This window comes from Cheilinus undulatus, linkage group 13 (genome assembly GCF_018320785.1).
Source record: "Cheilinus undulatus linkage group 13, ASM1832078v1, whole genome shotgun sequence".
NCBI classification, from domain to species: domain Eukaryota; kingdom Metazoa; phylum Chordata; class Actinopteri; order Labriformes; family Labridae; genus Cheilinus; species Cheilinus undulatus.
This window is the reverse complement of record NC_054877.1, coordinates 37,448,054-37,470,308: the sequence shown is the minus strand read 5'-3', so window position 1 is coordinate 37,470,308 and position 22,255 is coordinate 37,448,054. Positions and strand designations below refer to the sequence as shown.

The following is a 22,255-nucleotide window of genomic DNA, read 5'->3' as shown; positions in this document are numbered from 1 at the left end:
CTTAAAGGTTCTACACCCAAAAAAAAAAAAGGCGCTATAAAATCAAGAAGTGATCATCATAATCATCATAATTATGATTAGAACCATAACAATCTTGTTAAAAGAAGACAAAATGCATACCAGTTCTCCTTACCTTATCAAGCTTACTTCCTTTACCTCAACGTAAGGAAGCTCAAGAAGTCTCCTGTCTCTTCCGTCCATGAAAAAGATGCCACTCCAGTTAACAGCCACAAAAAACCTACTCTTGACCAAAGGAGGACCTGTGGATGGATGTGGGAGTACAACTGTTTTAGAAACAAAACTAAAGTGAGACAACTGCATGTGGTGACTGACAACAGTTTGGTATGACAGACTTTTTAAAACTGAGCATTGAAAAAAATAATCAAGCTGAGTCTGATGCTCCATTAAAGTCCTCAATGTGTGGTTTCATGAACATATTTTGCTAAATAATAGAAAAACATAGTGACAGTTTTGTAATATTTAGGTCCATGTACAGTAGAAGCAGAAGTGTATTGTTTTTATGGTGTTAGAAAGCAACACATTTATAAAAATAATAAACCCATTGTAGGCACAAAAACATGCAGAACTTGTATGTGGACTGACCTGACATCATGGTGACCTGATAAAATTTGGAGAAATCAACGGGCCACAACTGACGGGCACAGCCAACGAGTTCTCCTTTAACACTCTCTGACGTCTGCTCCCCGTTGACATAAGGACCCTGGGCAATCAGGATGTGAGATTCACCTGAGGTGCTCATATGATATAAACCACGATAAAAAATGACTCATGTGCTGTACCTGTAAGTGTGCTGCGCTGATGAGCTGGACCCACTTTGCCATGGATTTGTTCTCAATGAGTGGCGTGGCAATGCATTCTGTAACCACCTTCTGCATGTTGTCTTTGTTGAAAATGGAGCCAAAGCGGATGTAATAGTGCTGTGCTGCCATCTGGATGTATTCATCCTCCTGAGAGATGTTTGATTTTGTTTAAGAACAAGATGTTACAATTAAACCTGGTGCAAAAGGAAAGGTGCTGACCAAAACATCTGTGTGTATTAGGAGGTTGCAGGGGTTATGAAACCAACCGGTATTAGCATTAATGTTTCTTTACAAACTACAAAATCAAAAAGAAGCAGAGAAAAAAGAAATGTCTGAAGCCGTTGCTGCCAGGTTGGTAGCTTGAAAAAGTTTTTATATACATTTTCCAGAGCTAAGATTCAACAGAGTGAGTCCTTTAAGAGTGAAAGGGCAAATTATGACAGTTTTCATCAGACAAAACTACTTATGCGTGTTTAGGAAAACACAAAGTCTGAAGTTCAATTCTGGCCAAAGGTTTGCAATGCAGCAGTACTGTGTTAACTGTTTTAGCTGTGTTAACTGAACCAGGAAATGAACTGAACTGATTTAGGCTGGCTGATGGTGTTGCCTGTGATAAAGTTTGTCAAGTTGCCAGTGGATGGTTTTATAACATAAGGCGCCCTGGAGTCTTGGACGAAGAAGGAAGAAGATTTATTAATTGTGTTTGAGGAACAGCCCTGACTTTATGACACCGGCTTTAACAGGTACCTTAAAGAAGAAACACAAACTGCACTTTCCTGCATCACAAAGCTGCTGGGTGTATCAGTAGTTCTCAAAATGCACATTTGCCAAATTACTCTCCTCTCATATCTACATTACAAGTAAAATTCAGCTTCAAGACAGGAGTAAACAGTGGAAATAAAAAGAGAAGCACCTTGCTTTGGGAAAAATATATTGTCTCTTTCAGTAACAGTGGTGTGAACTAGAAGGCTTTTGGAATGCTGCAGAGTGGCCGGCTGAAAGCAGATCCAAATTACACCTTTTTTGTCATGTAAACTGGTCTGGACTGTGCTTGAGCTACCCACAAGCTCTGCTGAATGTTGCTGCTCTCCCTGTTCCACTGCTCAGATGTAAACCAGCACAGCAGACAGGTGACATCTCAAATCAGCATATACAGTGCTTAACAAATGTATTAGACCACCTGTCATATTTGTCTCAAAGACCATCCAGCATCATGAAGTGCTTTAATGTGGACTCTTTCATTTTCAGTAAGCTCTCCACATTTTGGTTTTACCATTTTGAACAGCAATGAGGGATTTCAAACTGAATCCACCCAAACTTGAGCCGGCCTACTGGGCTTCTCTGAGAAGTCAGAAATGAATCAAGAATAACATTCAACCACTAAAACTCATTTTTCTGTTCAGGAATGCAAGTAAATAACTATAACTTGACATATTAATCAAGAAATATTAATGTTCTTTACAATTTTTTCATTTTTTTTGTAAATCAGTACATTTGAAAATTCACGAATAACAATAATAATTATGTTTTGGCATTAAAAATATCATTTTGGTTAAAGAGCTTCTACATATTGGTGTATTAACCTTTGCAGAAACATAAAAAATTATTTTGGTAATCACCAATGCTGATAAATTAGGGCAGCTGTGGCATAAACCTTACTTTGGTTAGGGTTAGGGTGGTCTAATAAATTTGTTAAGCACTGTACATACCTTCAACCACACAAATGGAGAAAGCGTCTCACATTTCAGAAGGGGTTTAAAAAGATGCCAAATTGTATTATTGAAGAATGTGATGAACTGTTTGAAATGGCAATTAAATAGGTGACCCATGCTATGGTTTGAACAGATAACTGTGTTAAAAATGTAGCTAAAATTAAAATTTTTGTGGGTGTTTTTTACTATAGACTAGTATGAATTTTTAGTTTGAAGACATGTAAACTAGTCCCACTAAACATACCCAGCAGGGTGGGAAATTACCACCAGCCACTGGGGCAGGTAATTAAACGTAGTCTAACCGAAAAGACTGATTTTCTTTGAGTAAACAGCATAAAATAAACTCTTTTATTCTTCTTGTTCCTTCTGACTTTATGTGCAAAGCTGAGCAGATATGCTCCCTGACCAAAATCCTGCCTCCTCCTCCTTGTTAGAGCTGCTGTCAAATGTTTACAGGCAGCTGTGTGCTGGGATGGTTTGACTCAGAATCATATAAAAGTAGTTCTCCACTGCAACTGGTAGATCTGCTGAAGGTGTTTGAACCAAAGTCTTGCGTGATGCAAGTCTAAAATAGTTCAACAAAGCCTGAACTTTGGCTCAAGACTGCAGAAATTGTGCATAGAATATGAAATTCTAGCGAGTCTAAAACGTATAATAGAGGAAAATGCATATGAATTTACAGTGCATGGTCAAGTACTGCACAAATTGATTGAAAAACCGGATCAACCTTACCAGAGTGGCTCGTAAAAAAATGTTTGTGGCTGGTATTTGAATCACCCGGCCCCAGTGGCAGGTAGATGAAAAGTTTAAATTCCAACCCTGAAACCCAGTTTTACATACTATTTGCTTAATTGTTGCTTTCTTATCAGCTTTGTATAAATGCTGGGAATATTTTCAATGGAAAAAATAGCATTTTTCTTTTTACAAGTCCAGAAAATTAGCCTCTTGTCACTTAAAAAATAATTTTCTGAGTTTCCCTTCTGGCATCTCAAAGTGGGGTTTTCAAACATTTTTGTGATCGCTGAACTCATGAAATATCTAAATTTTCAGGCTACCTAGCCAGATGAATATTTCCCACACTCCCTGAGCTCCTTTTCCACAAACTCCTCAGCGAAATATTTGCCTCTACAGTCACTGATATCTCCACTTTGTTCAGAATGAAATGTTTTCTAGTAATTTGCCCAGAGTTAGTTGCAAAATTTGGCTAATGAGAAGTACATAGTCGCCTAGACACACAAGACAGAAAACTGAAAAAAGGAGCTGAAAGGCTCTAAAAGACTGAAACATTCAATAGAGCCAAAAAAACTTTGCATAGTTGGGATTTGCCATTAGTAACACCTTTCATGCTGTACTAAAGAAATGTAGGATCTGCATGACTTTAAAGCCATTTATGACACAAACGTTTGTTCCTGTCACATTAATTTTTCAAGCTTTTCTCCAGAAATGTAGTTTTGATAAGACTGTGGCGTTATCATGTGGTGCCTCACCTTCTCACTAGTGTACTCTCCAGATTTCATCCCCATGATGATCTGTCTGTAGATCAGATCTGTGCTGGTCTGGTCCCTTGAGCAGTCATGCCAGGGTGTGAACAGCTCTTTGCGGAAGGACAGCCTCCAGGGAGCGTCCTTCTCCTGCTTCCCCTGCCTCTTCATCTCCTGCTCGCACTGTGACACAGCATCCAGCACATGGTTCCCACAGCTGCCCAGAGACCACATCTAGAGACAAAAGACCATCAACTTTATTTTAAGCCTTGATACTGGAGGAAAGGCCTGATTAGGCAACATTCAGAAACTCTAATCACAGACTTTGACTGACAACCAAAGTACACAGGGCAGTTTGAATGGATGAGAGGGTAAAGTTCACCTTGTCAAACATACTGATGTACAGGGAAAACCCATCTGTGTCTCTGAGACCTATACTTTCAGCCATAGATTCACAAACTTCTTCAGAGGTGGAGGCTGAGTCCAGTTCCACACTGATAGAGCGGCCGTCCATTGTGTCTACAGACACCTCTATGGGTGTCTTAGATTTTGCAGCCTGTGAGAGAAGATGAGACAAGATAAGGCTGAAATGGACTGAAATCAAGAAAACATTAATGTTTGAGAAGTTAAGACCTTGCAGATGAAAAACAGAAAAAAAGTGTGTTCACTGCTCCTACCTCTAGTTCCTTTACACATGGCAGCTCTTTTCTCTCTCCATTTTCCCTAATACGACGCAGGCGCTGGGAACAATATGCTCCGTAGCCCATTGGCCCTCTGCGGACAAAACTCTCCAAATACTGCAGAACAGCAAAGTGGGAAAAACACACTTTTAACAGATTACAAAATAAGCACTAAAGTATGAAAACAATATTCACTCTAGTACTATTGTCACGATGAGCAAAGGTCTGCAGCAACCCAGAATATGCAAGATTGTCCACGATGTGAAAAAAAAAAGAAAATATTTCAGTAGATTTCAGTGAGTTGTTACAGACACACTCAGAAAAAGATTAACCCACAAACAACATAATTAGACTGAAAAAACAAAAACAGGTCTAAGGTATTTACAAATTGTGGCTGTCAAATATGACAACTAGTTAAACACAGTTAGAGTGAAACTGTCTCTGAAAACCAGAGGTTGTGCATCTCCCATGCTTGTTTTGGAGGCCCTTGATATTAAAGTGAGACTGCAATCTACTGTCCCTGTGTTCTATGTGAATGACTGTATCCATGGGCCAACCATGAAATTATTTCTGCAAAGCAGTAAGATCTGTTGGAGAGACTTTCTTCAATACCTCAGTCAATAGTCCATAGTGGAGGACTGTAAGGAATGTACTTGGACATCCTTGGTGGCTGGTTGAAATCTGGCTTTTAAAGATATTAAACATAAACATGTGATTGCAATCTAGGTTACTGGTGATGCTTGCTGACAGATGAATCAACAGGCCAATCATGATGTTATTCTTGTGGAGCAGTAAGAGGCCAGAAAAACATCCTTCGATAGCTCAGTTGGTAGAGCGGAGGACTGTAGGGATTGTACCCACCAAAAGAGGTGAACTCAGAAATCCTTAGGTCGCTGGTTCAATTCCGGCTCGAAGGAGGAGCTTTTAACTATAGCATATTGTACAATGCAAACATGACGTGGATCTTCAGCATACAGCTGTGAAAATGCAAATTAGCGCAAGAAAAAGAAATCAAATTCTTGTCTTCCTTTCTCCACATGCTGTCCACCTCCATTGCTACTTTTGGAGCATTTAAGTATAGAAATTGTAGTGAATTATTCCATCCCATGGTGTTTTGGGGTAATCTTTTAATCCATGACCTCTTCATGAAATTATTCTCACTGACCACAGTTGAAACAAGGCACACTCTTGTGCAAGGGAAAATGGCTCTGTACTTGTCCCCAATTTTAGCAAATGTTTCACCTCCCATGCCACTTTTAAACAGTGTAGCTATTAAAGATGTGACTGCAATTTACCTTATTGGTAATCTTTGTGGATAAATGAATTGATTGGCTGATCATGATGTTATTTTTGTCAAACAGTAAGAGGCCAGAGAGACATCCTTCGGTAGCTCAGTTGGTAGAGCGGAGGACTGTAGGGATTGTACCCACCAAAAGAGGTGAACTCAGAAATCCTTAGGTCGCTGGTTCAATTCCGGCTCGAAGGAGGAGTTTTTACCTCTGCCATATTGTACAGTACGAGTGTGACATTGCTCATCTGCATACAGTTGTGAAAATTCATAGTAGCGCAAGAAAAAGAAATCAAATTCTTGTCTCCATCTCCCTTGCTACTTTTGGAGGCTGTAAATATAGAAATTGTAGTGAATTATTCCATCCTTTGGTGTTTTGGGATAATTTTCTAATCCATGACCTCTTCATGAAATTATTCTGACTGACCACAAAAGCCAGGAAGCTTCTTTCCATAGCTTGGTTGGTAGAGTGGAGGACTGTATTGAATGTACCCACTTAAAAGACATGAACTCAGAAATCCATAGGCTGCTGGTTCAAATGTGGCAAGACCAAGGAGCTACTAACAGTGGCATATTTTATAATACAAATAAATGTTTCATCAGCATACAGTTTAAACAAGGCACCATGTGCAAGGGAAAATGGCTCTGTACTTGTCCCATTTTCAGCACGTTTCACCTCCCTTGGCACTTTTGAAGAGAGTAGATATTAAATGCATGACTTCAATCTGCCTAATTGGTGATTATTTTGGATAAATGAACCATTGGGCCAATTTTGAAATTATTTTTGTTAAACAGTAAGAGGCCAGAGAGACATCCTTCTGTAGCTCAGTTGGTAGAGCGGAGGACTGTAGGGATTGTACCCACCAAAAGAGATGAGCTCAGAAATCCTTAGGTCGCTGGTTCAAATCCAGCTCGAAGGAGGAGCTTTTAACTCTGCCATATTGTACAGTACGAGTGTGACATTGCTCATCTGCATACAGTTGTGAAAATTCATAGTAGCGCAAGAAAATGAAATCAAATTCTTGTCTCCATCACCCTTGCTACTTTTGGAGGCTGTAGATATAGAAATTGTAGTGAATTATTCCATCCTGTGGTGTTTTGGGGTAATTTTCTGATCAATGACCTCTTCATGAAATTATTCTCACTGACCACAAAAGCCAAGAAGCTTCCTTCCATAGCTCGGTTAGTAGAGTGGAGGACTGTATTGAATGTACCCACTAAAAGACATGAAGTCTGAAATCCACAGGGTGCTGGTTTCACCAGATGCTGTTCATCTCCCTTGCTACTTTTGGAGGCAGTAGATATTACACCTTTGACTTCAATCTACATTATTGGCGATCTTTGTGGATAAATGAATTGATGGTTCGATCATAAAATTATTCTTGTGGAGCAATAAACTAGCATAGAGTTATCCTTCGATAGCTCAGTTGGCAGAGCAGAGGACTGTAGGACTTGTACCCACCAAATGAGGTGAACTCAGAAATCCTTAGGTCGCTGGTTCAAATCCGGCTCGAAGGAAGAGCTTTTAACTCTGGCATATTGTACAATACAAGCGTGACATTGCTCATCAGCATACAGTGGTGAAAACACATAGCTTAAGCTGTGTCACAGCATTTCTGTTTTGTAAGTTAACTGAAATACAGGTTAGTGGCCATACATGGCTATCCAAAGCAGTGGTTCTCAAATGGTGTGGCAGGGCACACTGGTGTACCTTGAGGACTGTCTAGGTGTGCCGTGGGAGTTGTTTAAGCCATATGTTATTACCACAACTATACACCAACTTAAGTTACCATAACATGTTTAAAAAGGCTATTTGGTATGGACATATTATGGAGTGTCTTAAGATTTTGGCCTGACCTCAGGTGTGCTCTAGGCAAAAAAGACACCGATCTAAAGTTCATGTCCGCAGTTGTTCTAAATGGCAGGAATTCTTGAGGTCTTCTGGCCATTTTGGCCTGGGAAAAAAGGCTTGTGTAAACTCTGGCCTTGATGAATCGTACTGTTCTCTTTTACTTTCAATATCACTGAAAAACTAAGCATGCCCTAAGCTGACTGTGGACTTAATATAAACATCAAGCTGCAATAGATTATATGAGGATACAATGTGGAAGGTTATGCTGTATTTTATCTTTAGATTATCATGTTATCTTGTGTTTCAAATCTTATCTTATTTTACCACTCTGATTAAATCAACACAGCAGGCGGGTGTGAACTGTTTAGAGAAGAAGTTGTGTCTATCTTCCTGTGACAACTATCTTTGATAAAAGCAGAATGATAGTTGATGGCGACAGAGTGACACGTGAGAGATGTCCTAGAGGAGGGATGCCCTTTAAATTCTTAACATATAACACACCATAAAATACATCAGCTTCAGATTATTTTAAGCCTCAGTGTTCCTGAAGGTCTCGCAGCAGAACAGTGTTAATTTGTCAGGGTTTTATATCTAGTCATAGTCTTGTAAATGTAACATAGCAACGGGGAGATTGGGACACAGATGGCCTAGTGGTTAGGTTGTGGCCCATGTATGAAGGTGGGCCATTTCGTCACGTCTCTCACTCCTGTTTCCCACTCTATGCATCCTCCCATCTCTGTAATAAAAGTAAAAAGCCCTAAAACAACCCTCTAAAAATGGGGAGATTAATTGGGTTAACTACAGACATTCTGAGTTTATCACCATAAAAATGCTAATTGGTTGACGGCGATAATTTACGATACAAAGAGAAGTGCAGGCATATCTTAAACGAAGATCTTTTACTTGTAGGGGAGTAAGTTCACAGCAGAGAGGTGAACATTAACTTTGAATGATGTAGAAAGGTATCCCTTACTCTTAACAATGTGATGCTTTGTTAATACAACAATAAATATTTTTCATTTGACGCAAACACAACAGTATGTTTGTAATAGAACTCTTCTATTTATTTTTTATTGCTGGGAAGATGCATAATTCCCCTAAAACAGTTTTATTTACCTTCTCTGTTTCTGCCAAACCCCTGAATTTTCTATTTTTTATGTGACATTTTAAAATATCACTTTTTATAATTTATTTAATGGGTTATTTTATTATCTATGCCTAAAAGTCATTTTACTGAGCAGACCTCGAATATTTTACCTATGTTAAATAATTCAATTTGCTTTGACAAAGCTGAAATACAAAGTCTGGTAACAATTTTTTGTGTAGTTTTCAGGAAATAATTCCCATTATACATTGAAGAGCTACAACTTCAGCCTAGCTTTGCTAATTAACAGAGCTGCAGACTGACCTTCATGAAGAGGTCCGATGGTGGGAAGATCCCGAGGCAAAGGGAGAGAAGAGTCCAGCCGAGTGTTCGGCTCCTCCTGTTTCTGTTCTCCACCAGCTGCTTACAGATCTGACAGTAGATCTCATCCCTGCACACAGAAACAAATAAGAGAGGAATCAACAGTGACGACCTTTTGATGCATTTTAATTACACCAGATATATTTATTTTCTTTACTTCTGTTTCAGTTTTAATTAGGAAAAAATGAAAAATTAACCAAACTATATAATTTTCTTCTGTAGTATGTTCTATCTAAAGCAAGTCAAGTCTCCTCCCATTACAGTGGACAACTAAAATCATCACAATGTAGACCTTCAGTATTTAAATATAACATCAAATGTGACCACTTTAAAACTACCTCTTTAATCTAACCCCTTACTAGGGCTGGGCGATAAGGTTAGAAATTTAATCTCTGATTTTTTCCACACCAAACTTGATTCATGATTTCAATCAATTTCTTTTTTTGTTTTCAAATGAAAAAGGAACTCAAACAGGTTTCTTTTATTTTACTAACAATATGTCACAGAATTGAACTGAATGTTCCTTTAAAGGTCAAAGTGATAACTATAAACCTGTCTTTAAAAGTGCACTATGGGGGTTTATATACATAAACACACTTAAACTCTGTAAGTTTTTATCTGCTTAAGAAACACGCTGAAAGTAATGCTAATGTTTCTCCATGATCTATGCATGTAAACAAGATCATCAGAGGAATATTGACTATTTCTGAATTTGGATTTGAACACTGTAAATGTAATTTAAAAAATGTATCATTTTGTTTACAGGGTTGGCAAAATTAACATAAAATCAAAGCTTACAGTAACTTTTACTTCTGGTATTACTGCAATAATGTTTTCATAAAAAAATCTTGATTTTCAATTTTTAAAATCATTATTTTCCAAAAACATGATTTATAGATTTATTGCCCAATCCTACCCTTTACCGTCATGCTAACACTCTCTGGGTGGATAGATGTGTTTTCAGGCTCTGAAATAAATACATATGCAGAATCTTATACCAGAGAACAACATAGATATTAAAATGGACAAAGATCATAATTAGATGTTTCTGGAGTCAGGTCTACTCCCTGTTTACTTGGAATATAACATTGCAACATAAACGGTTCAAAGAAGTCTCACAATGTATTCTCAGCGTAGAAGAGGTAGCAAGGCTGTTATAATGTAAAAGCAGAAATTACACTATTCTGTTGTATATCATAGCTGGATACTGACATGGTATCAATCAATCAAACAAGGGCAGGCCTAGACCATACTCTCTGATGTGGCCTATTATAATAGACCAGCATTCATTATTAACCCTCTACAGCACAGCGTTGCCCTCGGGCAACAGAAAGTTGTTTTAAGCCTGATGCCCAGTACATGTGAACTTAAATGATGCCAACCAATCAAAGTGTTTTAAAAACTTTCAAATTTTAGTCCAGTAAGATGTTAGGGCCACTATCAAGCAAGATTTGAAGGCGGGACATCCCTTTCTGACACATGGTCACAGAAGCACAGGGTGTGAGAAGAAGGCAAGAATATTTGCCTTTGTAACTATGTTTAAAATGACATAAACTGTAAATGAAAAATACATGTGTGTGTATCAAGTTGTAGAGAGGGTTTTTATCAGGTTTTATTAAGTGTCTTTTATTTTGCATATTCAAAAATTCAGTTTTTCTTTTTGTTGCCTTAGGGCAACGTTGTGCTATAAGGGGTACTTCTTGAGGGGGACTTTGTTAACAGTGTATTTGAATGTAAATCCTATATTATTTCATGTATTTGTGCACAAAACTAGCTGTAAATGCAATAGTATTGTTTTCGCTATTAAATGCTAGTTCTTTAAACAAATTTTGATGGAAAAATGGACACAAGATTGTTCCATGGAGGGTTAGGGTTAAAACAATACAGCACAATGGCCAACAATGTGTGACAACAAGGGAATATGTAGAGTTTCTGGGTGAACAGGAACACCCAACGTGATGTGTATAAAGTGTAATGAGAACCTCTGTTCCACAGCACAGAAGCTCAGCATTAGTTCATGCAGGACACAGTAGTCATATAACCATCCATGATCAGCTGATGGCCAGCTGATCCAAATTACTGCCCCCCAGCTCCCACAGCCAATCACAGCTCTTTCTCTCAACACAGCAGTGTATTGAAAATTATGTACTTTTCACAAATCCCTGCTGACTTTAATGCTGGTGCACCATGCTGCTGATGTTAAAGCTTAACATCCTCCACCCCAGCTTCCTGCTTTAGAGCATAAAGCTTGCTGCACCGTCATATTCATATATGACTAACCCTGGGAGCATCTTCACAGCAAAGCCTTCTCAGCCAAGGAAATCTGTATATCCAGTTTGCAAAAGAATGGTTAAATGTATGATGACAGTGTTCTGGACTGAAGAACTGTTTTGTGAATTTTCACCCAGAGTGTCAGCAATGTCTCACAACATAAGAATCATTATGACACTGAATGATACACACGTAAGCCTGTATCAATTCATATATGTGAAATAAAAATTGTTTTGACCATAAAATGGCCTAAAGTCAATCAGTAAATGATGCTGAATAATTTTCAGCATGTTCCATCAACATGTGTGCAGTAGAAGGTTGGTATTATACTAAAGACTATATCTTATCATAAGAAGACTAGCATTCATTTATAATAGCACTGGTATCCATATGTCACCATTGTTTCTAACTGATCACATTCTGACCTTATGCCTCGTCTGGACAGAGCATATCCGATAATGATCTGCAGTTTCTCCTGAGATGTGAGGTATCGATGAAGTTTGGGACCCTCTCCAATAAGAACGTCCTCATCCTCAGTCAGATCCTCTGGCTGGTCAACAAGGAGAATTACAGAAAAATCAGCACGTAGCACACTTATGGTTAAACTGCAGAGAAATAATAATGAACTACAATGGCCGTCTGAGGTGGCAGACCCACGCCTAAACAGCGCCACCGAAGAACTCACGCTCCCATTGATTACTATGGTGTTCAAAATTCGAAGTGTGAGAAAAACCGAATGGGAGCGCGGATCATCACCAAAATCTAATCGATTCTTCCCTGTCACTATCCCAGTATTCCCTGAAAATTTGGTGAAGATCCGACTTTCCATTCTCGAGTTATCTTGTACATATACAAACAAACAAACAAAGAAACGAACAAAGATACGGAACCCTTTACATAACCCCCTGCCGATTTCATCAGCATGGGTAATTATGGATACCCCAGCACTGACCTCCTCAAGAATAGTGGAGGCTTTCCTTCCAGTTCCAGTTGAGAACTTTTTCTTGTTCTTCCTTAAAATTATCTATTGAGAAGAGACAAAGATGAAAAATATGATTAAAGACTGACAATCAGAAGGGATATGTAGAGAACTTATTCGAACAGTTATTGAAATTAATGCAACTTCCCCTGAGAAAGATAAGTACTCAGGTTTACCTAGTACTGCACTCTGCTTCTCAGCTGCTTTGTTAACCCCTCTTTCTGTCTCCTCCTCTTCAAAATCATTCGTCTGTCATTAGTGTTTGTCTCAGAGTTTCCCTTATTTACCGGTCTTTGGATTGTTTCAAAGGCTAAGTCTGGCAAGTAAAAATACTAACACCCATAATGTCTTTCTGAAAAAAATATCCAAATTAACAATTTATTATGGTGAATAATGACACTATTTATACTGTGTTAAAAAAGCAAAAGCAAAGGGAACGGCATGGACAGTGATGCAGCGGCCGGGATAAGGACGGGCAGAGAGTAATACCTCTGTAAGTGGGTAAGTCTATTTATGACCAATTCTCAGAAGAAGTGGAACTGTATTCAACAGTACCATGTCATACAGAAAGGCATAGGCTGCTAGAACTGATGGTGAGAGCACCATCTCACTTCCCCGTAGCTGGGTGTTCATGCTTGGGGCGTCCTGGCTAATCAGCAGAAGTGTGGGAAGAGCCACTGTAGTGAGAAGGACTTTGCTGAACTATCCACAGTGGACACCTCTGACGTTCTTTGGGACTACGCCAAAGAAACCACAACGGTTGCATTTTACTGTCTTAGCAGAGGTAACAGTTGAAATTATCGGTTTGTGGGGACCAATAAAATGTATGTTTCCTTTTTCCATGTTAATCAGTTGTTATACAGGACACGCGTACGCAGGAAATGCATCTTGTCAATGACGTAAACAAATGATAAAAAAAAGAAACTTATGAACAGCATTACAACTTTAGCAATCCATAGGAGTAGATTTGTTTTAAACTGAGCGATGGCACATCAGTGGAGGTACAGTATTCAACATTTAGACGTAACTCAGCAAGTCTTTATATGCAAGAGAGCCAGGTCATGTGTGAATGCATTCAGTAGAGGTACACAAGCAGAGGAGGAGAAGAGACCAAGACAGGCTGTCCTCTTAAATCCCAGTTGTTTTGATTTCTAAGATGAATAAAAGAATAAAAAACTGTTCTAACTGTTCTGTTCTAATTTTGCCTTTGTATCCCTGTACCGATGTATATTTTGGACTTGTCCATGATACTGATGCTTTATGATATTTCCATTTTTATTATCATATTAAAACCCAAAGACATGCTGCACAGCCTTAAAATATTTCAGTGCGGTTTCAACAGAATGTTTTGGTTTAGGTTTTAGTCAAAACTAATAATGGTGATAGGTAAACATTTGATAAACGCTATTGTTTATAACAAGATCTACCTTTTAACCCCCACACACTTCTATAATTGTGCCTGTTTTGTTTTAAGGAGTCTGTGTTACCTGGTCCAGTCCCACCAGGCTGCTCAGCCTGCGGCCTCGTCTGTTAGAAATATTACTGGAAATGGTGCTGGACGCTTGAGACAAGGCATCATGAGATTTTGGCTCTTGCATGTCCTCCATGTAACGCAGAATAATCCAGAATACAGTCAGACATGCCTGGAAAAATATGGGGGGGAAACAGGCTTTAGAAAAAAGTCACACTGAAAAAAAAAAAAAAAAAAAAGTTTGCGGTGCAGAAATTCCTCTGTCTCCGTGCTCTCACCAATGCATCGCCCTCGTCATCGTGACACAGAAGAGGCTTTCTGAGTCTCTGTGTGATGTGCTTGTGTGTATTTTCTTCGCCCTGGAAGTGGAGGATGCTGAACTTGTAGAAAGAAAACTGATCACTGTCTTCATCAAACTCATCCTCCTCATCATCTTCTCCTATTGAAGGTGTCGAGGTCCTTGAGTTTGAGGCTGGACTGATGGTGATTTTAACTGACGGATCCTCCTCCGGCTCCAGCAGGTCTTGTCTCTTTAAGAGTAAAGAACAGTAAATACCAGAGGTTCTAACAGTGCATAAAACACATTTGATTAAATATAAGATTTTTATCTGTCTTATTATCAGCTAACCTTCAAGTCATCTGGCTTTAATGTGTCCTGTTTTACCACTTCCACTGGGGGTTCTTCCACAGCTGGTTCTTCCACAGCTGATTCTTCCTCAGCTGGTTCTTCCTCAGCTGGTTCTTCCACGGTTAGTGTGGGTACCATTTCATATATGTGCTCCTCTGAATCATGCTCACTGTTGGACTCTTGTTCTTCATCAGATTGATTTTCTTGGGCGATCTCGAGCAGACGCTGCTGAAGCTTCAGGGCGATTTCCTCTTGGTCCTCCTTCTCCTGGAGCTACCAGGATAGAGAGGGAGATTTAAAAAGTGCCTAAAGACGGACCCAAGCAGAACAAAGACCAAAATTAAAGAGATTTTATTGTGTGACTCACAGATGCGGCCTTTTTAGCTCTTGCTTCTTTAATCATCCTGTCAGTCTTTTTTCTGGTCAAATATCCCCTGGTGTGGGCCTGCAGGACAATGGCTGCCTTCCTCTGTTTCAAGTTCTTTCTTGCCCTGTAGCCTCGGATCTGTTATTTATCAGAAATAAATATCAGTTCATGAAAGAAACCAAAAATTAAGAGAAACAAAATGAGACTATGCTCCTTAGCGTTGCAAATGAACCAAAAGGACTTCAAGTTCCCATGTATCAAGCAATAAAATGGAATTCAAGTTGGAAGAGAAGATGTTCTGAGAAAAAAAAAAAAAAAAAGAATTAATCTGAAAAGAGCTGACAACATATGAAATCCATTTTTGAAATTACCAAAGCACTGTTTTAATCAAAGGTTTTTTTTTTCAATCTTTACATATGGTAATTACTCAATACTGAAACATATTTAAACATGTCGTTTAAAATACTCGAAACATTTCACTATTTGTTAAAAGTCATAAAAGTAGAAAATGACTTTTCAATTGGCAGGGCTGCTCACTTATGGCAAAAATCAGAATGATAATTGGTTTAAGCCACCATTTCTATGTAAGATATTTTTGTATAAATTTTATTAGATTAGCTGTATTTAAATCAACATATTTCAATATCAAAATTTCTGATTTATTAAAACCATGTACTAAATTAAAAATGATTTCACAAAGTCTTGTTTATATCTAAAAGTTAAACACTCTAAAATATGGAAATATTATATAAATTATAATCACGAGTGTATCATCGATCTTCTGCTTTATTTTACCATTACTGTAAGCAGTGCTGTGAGGTTTGCGTTCTCTTTCTTAGTTTTAATTCAATTGTTTGCCCTGCCTTCATCTAACTTCTTTTTCCTTTGCTTGGACCCCTGCGAGTCCTCCTCAGGGAGTGTTATGGATAATCATAATCTCTTATGATACTATACCTGTCATAATAGACATGATACTATCTCTTATGACACAAGTGGCATGATAATTACACTCAAAATACACATCAAAATTTCTGAAAGTAATCAAAAAAGCGTACCTCATATTTCATGCAAAACTATAAAGACTACATTGAGGCCCTGTAAAGCACAGGACCCCAAGTATTTCCCACCTTTGCCTGATGTTAAAACAACCTATTCCCACGCCCCCATCCCACAAACCTAAACATGCACGCGTAAACACATAACATATACAGTGCATTCAGAAAGTATTCAGACCTCCTTCACTTTTTTCAATTTTGTTATGTTGTAGCATGTTGCTCCATCAAGAAAAAAAAAAAAACTAAAACATTTTTGTTCTTATTAATCTACACTCAGTGCCCCATCATGACAATGTGAAAACAGAATTTTAAAAATGTTACAAATTAATTGAAAAAAAACAAACAAACAAAAACCCTGACATAAGTATTAAGGCTGTTTGCAAAAACTTTTGAGATTAAGCTCAGGTTCCTCCTATTTCTCTTGCTGAGATGTTTAAAGAAGTTAAAGTTGAGATGAATAAAGAAGTTTGACAAAACCAGGACTCTTTCAAGAGCTGACTGCCTGGCGATCGAAAGAGAAGGGCCTTAGTAAGAAGTGAAAAATAAAAGCCAGCTTGGAGTTTGTAAAAACTCCCAAGGAAATCCAAGTGGGTTTTCATGGGTGTTCCACCGAGGAAAGGCTTCCATCAAGCCAGTCTGCCATAATCCCAGATCAGAGGAGGAATGCAGTTATGTTTGTCCACCTGGAACTTCTTTACATTGCCACACAGGATCTCTAGAGCTCGATGAGAGTGAAGATCGGGTTCTTGGTCACCTCTCGGCCAGCTCTTGTAAGAGTCCTGGTTGTGCCTGGAAACAACTTCTTCAGATTGAGAATTAAGGAGGCCACTGTGCTCTTAGGAACCTTCAGTGCAGCAGCACATTTTCTTGTTGCCCAGATCTGTACCTTGTAATCCTGTCTTTAAACCATGTCCCTAACCCTAACCCTAACCCTGACTCCACTCAAGGTGTAGAAAAATTGCAGCAACGATCTAGAGAAATTGGAGGAACCTGAACTAAATTGCAGGTGTTGTTGCAAACTACTTATGTTAATGTGATATTTCTGTTTTTTATTTTTTTTTAATTTGCAAAAAAATAAACTTATGTTTCACTTTGTCATCATGGGGTACTAAGTGTAGATCAATGAGAATAAAAAAATTATCTTAAAAAACTGTAGCATCAGGCTACAACATAAAACATAAAAAAAAAAATTAAAGGGGTCAGAATAATTTCTGAATGCACTTTACATTAAGATATTATATAATTCACTCCTTGCAATCAAATTATAATCAGATTTAAAATGCATACATTGGATCTGACACAGAACTGCAATGACTTTATGTTAAGGCCTATAGAGTGTAAAGCCCCAGGCAATTTCTGTCACGCCTAATGATAAAACCGCCTATGCCCCCCCCACCCACCAAAACATGCACACACAAACACACAATCAACAATATGTTCTGTACTCATTTTCCATATTCCAAAAAGCTCTCCTATCTCTTTGTCTCTCAGCTGTTTTCTGTGTTGTAGTTGTTTTATTATTACCTCCACCAAGGAGGTTCTGTGATTGGCAGGGTTTGTTAGTTAGTTTGTTAGTCAGTTAGTTAGTTTGTTAGCAACATAACCCAAAAAGTTACGGACAGATCTTGGTGAAATTTTCAGGAAATGTCAGAAATGGCATAAGGAAGAACTGACTAGATTTTGGGAGTGATCTGGATCACTGTCTGGATCCAGGAATTTTTTTGAAGGATGCTGTACTATTGGGAGATAGGGCTAATGGCAGAGGTCTGCACTCTCTGAGTGCTTTTTTAGTAATACATTATTATTAGTAGCAGTAGTAGTATTAGTAGTAGAATAGGAATAGTAATAGTTTTGTTGTTATTTTTCTTCTTTTTGTTTTCAAATATCTTCACCCCTTGCTGATCCTTAATCTCCCATGTATCACTGGTATTATCGGTGTTTGCAATCTCTCAGTTGTCTCTTTTTGTTTAATTTCTGCACTGTTCTGTTCCTCCTTGTACCTTGTCTTTAGTTTAAGTATTTTTCAAGCAACTTGACAAAAAAATAAATGAATAAACGTATGAATGAATGACCTAATGAATGAATAAATTATAAAAATAAAACCAGGAGTTATTACTGTTTTAGTTTTATCCTGAATTATACGTATTTACTGTATTCATATACTGTGGTACATGCCTGGCTTTGTATCGTCAGCGCTGCTGCTCTCTGCTTTTGGTAATGAAAGTGGAGCTTTCGACTTCTAATCTTTGCCATCAGCCGTTCGAAGCCACGCTGGAGCTGTTTGAGGTGAAACAAAGGGCAAGGTCAGTGCACCGAGATAAGTTTGCAAACATCTGGGAGAGGGTGTTAACATTACGTCAGCTACAATCTCAGAGTTTCATAAAAAATAAGAAAGAATCCCACTTTTCTCCGTCTGTAAGCTCTCCAGTTTTTCTGCAACACCAGCACTGCACTCCTCTTCTTTAGAAAAGATCTCCTACAACAAGATGAGAATTACAGTATTTAATGTAGCAGCAGGGTAGATTAACTATAGAGTGTAGTCTTTGGGTCTGCTACTGTATATCCATGACCTCATTCAGTCAGAATCAGTTACTCTTGTTCACCTGTCTTTGTGTCCCATCATGACCCTCTGGATAATCACAGCTTTCCTGCTCAGCTCCTGCTCTCTCAGTCGCTCCAGGAAAGCATCATGAGTGTCCTAAAATACACAAAAAAAGAGACACATTTATAATCTTCTGTTGGTCAAGAGAATTCCCTTTAGTCATGTTTAATGTTGGCTCAAGATTAAGTCATTCAAATACTGAATTAAAAGTAGGTTGATCACAGAAAGCTGAGCATACAGTAGTAGCACCAGCCAGGGGCTTGGTCCAAACTTAGGAGGGTCAAGGGGCATGCTCCCACAGAAATGTTTTGATAATCTGGCTGTTTTATGCCAAGTTATCAAGCAATTTTAAATATAAATTTAGATTTTAAAACACCAACAAATCCTTCCACCATCTGAGAAAAAATGATGCAGTTCCATGAAAAAATATCCAGTAAGTATTAAGTCCACACTAAACCCTATGTTGTAACTTTAACTGTGTCACTGTTTGGTCACCACGAAGACGCGAGGTTCATCTTATCTAGTAGGATGCAACGTCCAAACTAACCAGAGCGTTGACACTGAAGTGACATTTTCACTACTTTTGAGTTATCAGTAAAAAGTAATTTTCTGAGTTCAGTGTTTGTTATGGTGCTGTCTCTTGTGTCTGATTATCTTTAAACCAGCCACTGGCTTCTATTAAATGCTGTTAATCATCACACAGCTTGGACGTGTAAGTACAATCTGACAAAGATTTATGATTAGGTGATATGTGAAGCCTACACCCTTAATGTGCAGCTGGTATAAAATAACAACAGTGATGGGTGGAGAAACAGTCAAAAGCAGTACAGGATCATGGATTTAATCAATCATGGAGAACACTCTTTGAAAAACACAGCATAAAGTGCAAACATGCTCTTTTGGATGTGGCTAAGATACACATGATGACAAAATTATAAGCCCCTCTATGAAAATTCCAGGTTTTCCAAGTATTTCCAAATGCTGTTAAACAGAGCAAGGCATTTTTAACACAGCTTTTCCAAACATTATAGTTTGATATTAAATGCTTACATTCTTTTATTTGCGAACAGAACCAGAATTTTCCACAAAAATCAAAACTGTCATTTAGAACTGACTTTTTATCGAGCCATAACACAAACCACTTTTGTGCAATGATGTGCTCAGAGCTTGTAAAATCAAGTTAAAAATGAGGGTTATCTTCACATTTCACATTCAGGTATAAAAACTTCAATAAGGATTTGAGCTGTCACTGAGAAAGCATCATGGCAAAATCAAAATATATCAGTGTAGACTTGAGAAAAAGAATTGTTGATACTAATGAAGCAGAAGAAGGATAATAAAAGTTTCTTAGTGTCAAGAACTGGAGTCAGAAGGATCACCAAGAAATTCAAAGACAGCCATACAGTCCAGAACAAGCCTGGCAGAGGTCGGAAGAGAAAAAGTTTAAAGACTCTAGAAAGAAATCTAGATAGAGATGTGTCTAAAGACCCCAGAACAACTGCCACAATACTTGTGAATGACTCAGACAAGTTAGGAATTGTATTCTCAAGGAAGACCATCACTTAGAGCCCTGCACAGGAATGGACCAAGAAAAATGCCACGTCTACATAAGAGACACCTTCAGGCCAGACTAAAGTATGCTAAAGCAAAATCAGGAGAAAGATAATGCATACTGGAAGCATGTACTTTGGTCAGATGATATCAAACTAGAGCTCTTTGGCAATAGAGACGTTGCTTATGTTTGAAGAAAGAAGGGAGAGGCGTTTAACCGAAGAACACTGTCCCCACAGTGAAACACAGCAGTGGGAGTATTATGCTGTGGGGATGCTTCTATTCATCAGGAACAAGGAAAAAGTGGAAGGAACCATGACAAAAGATGAAGATGTGAAGATTTGGAAAGAAAACCTCAAACAGTCAGCAGCAAAACTGGGCCTGGGTCATCACTTTGACTTCCAAAGCGACAATGAATCCCATTAAAAATCTGTGAAGTGAACTGAAGACCAAGGTCCATGTCAGAAGACCATCAAATCTGGAGGAGCTTGAGAGATTCACCAAAGAAGAATGGGCTGGGAATCCTCAGGAGACGTACCTGAGACTAATCTGCTGTATCAAAATCACAAGAGAAATCTGTTCAAATATCCCTACCTTTAGGAAAATCTTGGTTTTGCCAATTTTCCACTCATCCTCTCCTTCAATCACCGCCCTGCAGATCGCCTCACAGCAAGCAGCAGCTGACTTCTGCAGAAAAAATAAATATTTCATATTGATCACAAAGAGAGATTGTAACAATAGCAAATCACATCATATCACAAAATGTGCTGCATAATAATTAAAATATTGAACAATTGTGACACATAACAAAGACAGAACTGCTGTAGGACTAACAGTTTTGGGGTTGCAGATGGTGGTCTTCAGAAGCACCCGGTAACGCCTCAGGAAATCCTGAAAGGTGTGGCGAATCGGGTATCCCAGCTTCCGGATACGGATGGTGTCCATCATGCCGGAATATCTCAGCTGACGCATGCACAGCTCTCTGTCGAACAGCTGGAGGAGAAACGATTTAAATTAGTGTTCATATATAGGCCAGAGAAGCTATTTTGGCAGACAACTGACTTCTTAAAGACCACTGTTTTGTTTGCATCGCTGGTACTACAACATTTTGATGGAACTCTCATATTGAGACATGTTGACTTTATTAGATTTAAACTGGTATCTTTCATATGTATGTTGTAAAGACGCTCCATTTAAATTAATATAAACTTACTTATCATATTAACCTCACTCTCAAATCACTTGACATCACTACCCAGAGTGCAATGCAGCGAATGTCGTTGTAGTGGCCAAATTACTTTATATTTTCAATTTTGTCAAAATGTAGACAACTAATATGATTTTTAGCAACACATATAAAGTCATCAGAGTTAATCCAATAAAGTAACATGTCTTCAAAAGCAAGGTTCCTTTTAAAGCCAATCTCAGATTTCGCCACTTTGCCAGTAAAAATGGTTGAAATACGTCAGTCTTCAAACATAAAGTCTTCTAATTAAACATAAAGGCAAAGTGAATTCTCATTATAATAGAGGGAGTAAATAGCGTCTATTTGAGGGTGTTGTGGGTAGAAGCAAAGTTGAAGAAAATTTCTATAGATCTGGATGTAGTTTCAGGGACATAAAGGCATCTGAACTTGGGAAAATGAGCTGCAAAATGCCAATATAGATCAATAAAACTTTTTTAGAAATCAAACTTCTGACATATCGGAATGTCAATAAAGATAAGGTAAGATAAGACAAGATAGAACTTACACAGAACAAAAAGAGAAAATCAAATCGCATCATGCAGGGTACATAAAAAACAACCAAAAAAAGCAAGTGTATTTTAAAGTGAAACAGGGTTAAGGTAGAAGAAATTGTGCCTTAAAATGATAAATGGAGTGAAAAAACAGCGCCTATAAAATGTATTCACCCCCTTGGGTGTGAATACATTTACACAGCAATTTTACTCCATTCTTCTTTGCAAAACTGCTCAAACTCAGGGATTGGGTGTGAACAGCCCTTTTCAAGGGTTTTGACTCGGCTTCTCCAGA

At 38.3% G+C, this 22,255-nt stretch overlaps 1 protein-coding gene and 4 non-coding genes across 5 annotated transcripts in view; 4 read left to right on the top strand and 1 right to left on the bottom strand.

Moving 5' to 3' along the window:
- The window catches only part of LOC121519559 (unconventional myosin-VIIa-like), a 46,477-nt gene that overhangs the window by 10,989 nt on the left and 13,233 nt on the right, over nt 1–22,255 (bottom strand). Inside the window, exons 18-35 of the mRNA XM_041802306.1 lie at nt 21,058–21,216; nt 20,818–20,910; nt 18,674–18,768; nt 18,474–18,546; nt 18,246–18,347; nt 15,016–15,153; nt 14,649–14,921; nt 14,299–14,550; nt 14,037–14,192; nt 12,523–12,594; nt 11,996–12,120; nt 9,243–9,369; nt 4,692–4,811; nt 4,397–4,570; nt 4,021–4,248; nt 801–968; nt 604–721; nt 134–260 (exon numbers count right to left, since the gene is read on the bottom strand). Of these exons, the coding sequence (XP_041658240.1) occupies nt 134–260; nt 604–721; nt 801–968; nt 4,021–4,248; nt 4,397–4,570; nt 4,692–4,811; nt 9,243–9,369; nt 11,996–12,120; nt 12,523–12,594; nt 14,037–14,192; nt 14,299–14,550; nt 14,649–14,921; nt 15,016–15,153; nt 18,246–18,347; nt 18,474–18,546; nt 18,674–18,768; nt 20,818–20,910; nt 21,058–21,216 (2,600 nt within the window). The remainder of the gene's footprint in view (nt 1–133; nt 261–603; nt 722–800; nt 969–4,020; nt 4,249–4,396; nt 4,571–4,691; nt 4,812–9,242; nt 9,370–11,995; nt 12,121–12,522; nt 12,595–14,036; nt 14,193–14,298; nt 14,551–14,648; nt 14,922–15,015; nt 15,154–18,245; nt 18,348–18,473; nt 18,547–18,673; nt 18,769–20,817; nt 20,911–21,057; nt 21,217–22,255) is intronic.
- trnay-gua lies at nt 5,506–5,611 on the top strand. The gene is made up of 2 exons: nt 5,506–5,542; nt 5,576–5,611. It is a non-coding gene; the product is annotated as a tRNA-Tyr (tRNA).
- trnay-gua lies at nt 6,075–6,180 on the top strand. The gene is made up of 2 exons: nt 6,075–6,111; nt 6,145–6,180. It is a non-coding gene; the product is annotated as a tRNA-Tyr (tRNA).
- trnay-gua lies at nt 6,797–6,902 on the top strand. Its single transcript has 2 exons — nt 6,797–6,833; nt 6,867–6,902. It is a non-coding gene; the product is annotated as a tRNA-Tyr (tRNA).
- On the top strand, nt 7,395–7,500 carry trnay-gua. The gene is made up of 2 exons: nt 7,395–7,431; nt 7,465–7,500. It is a non-coding gene; the product is annotated as a tRNA-Tyr (tRNA).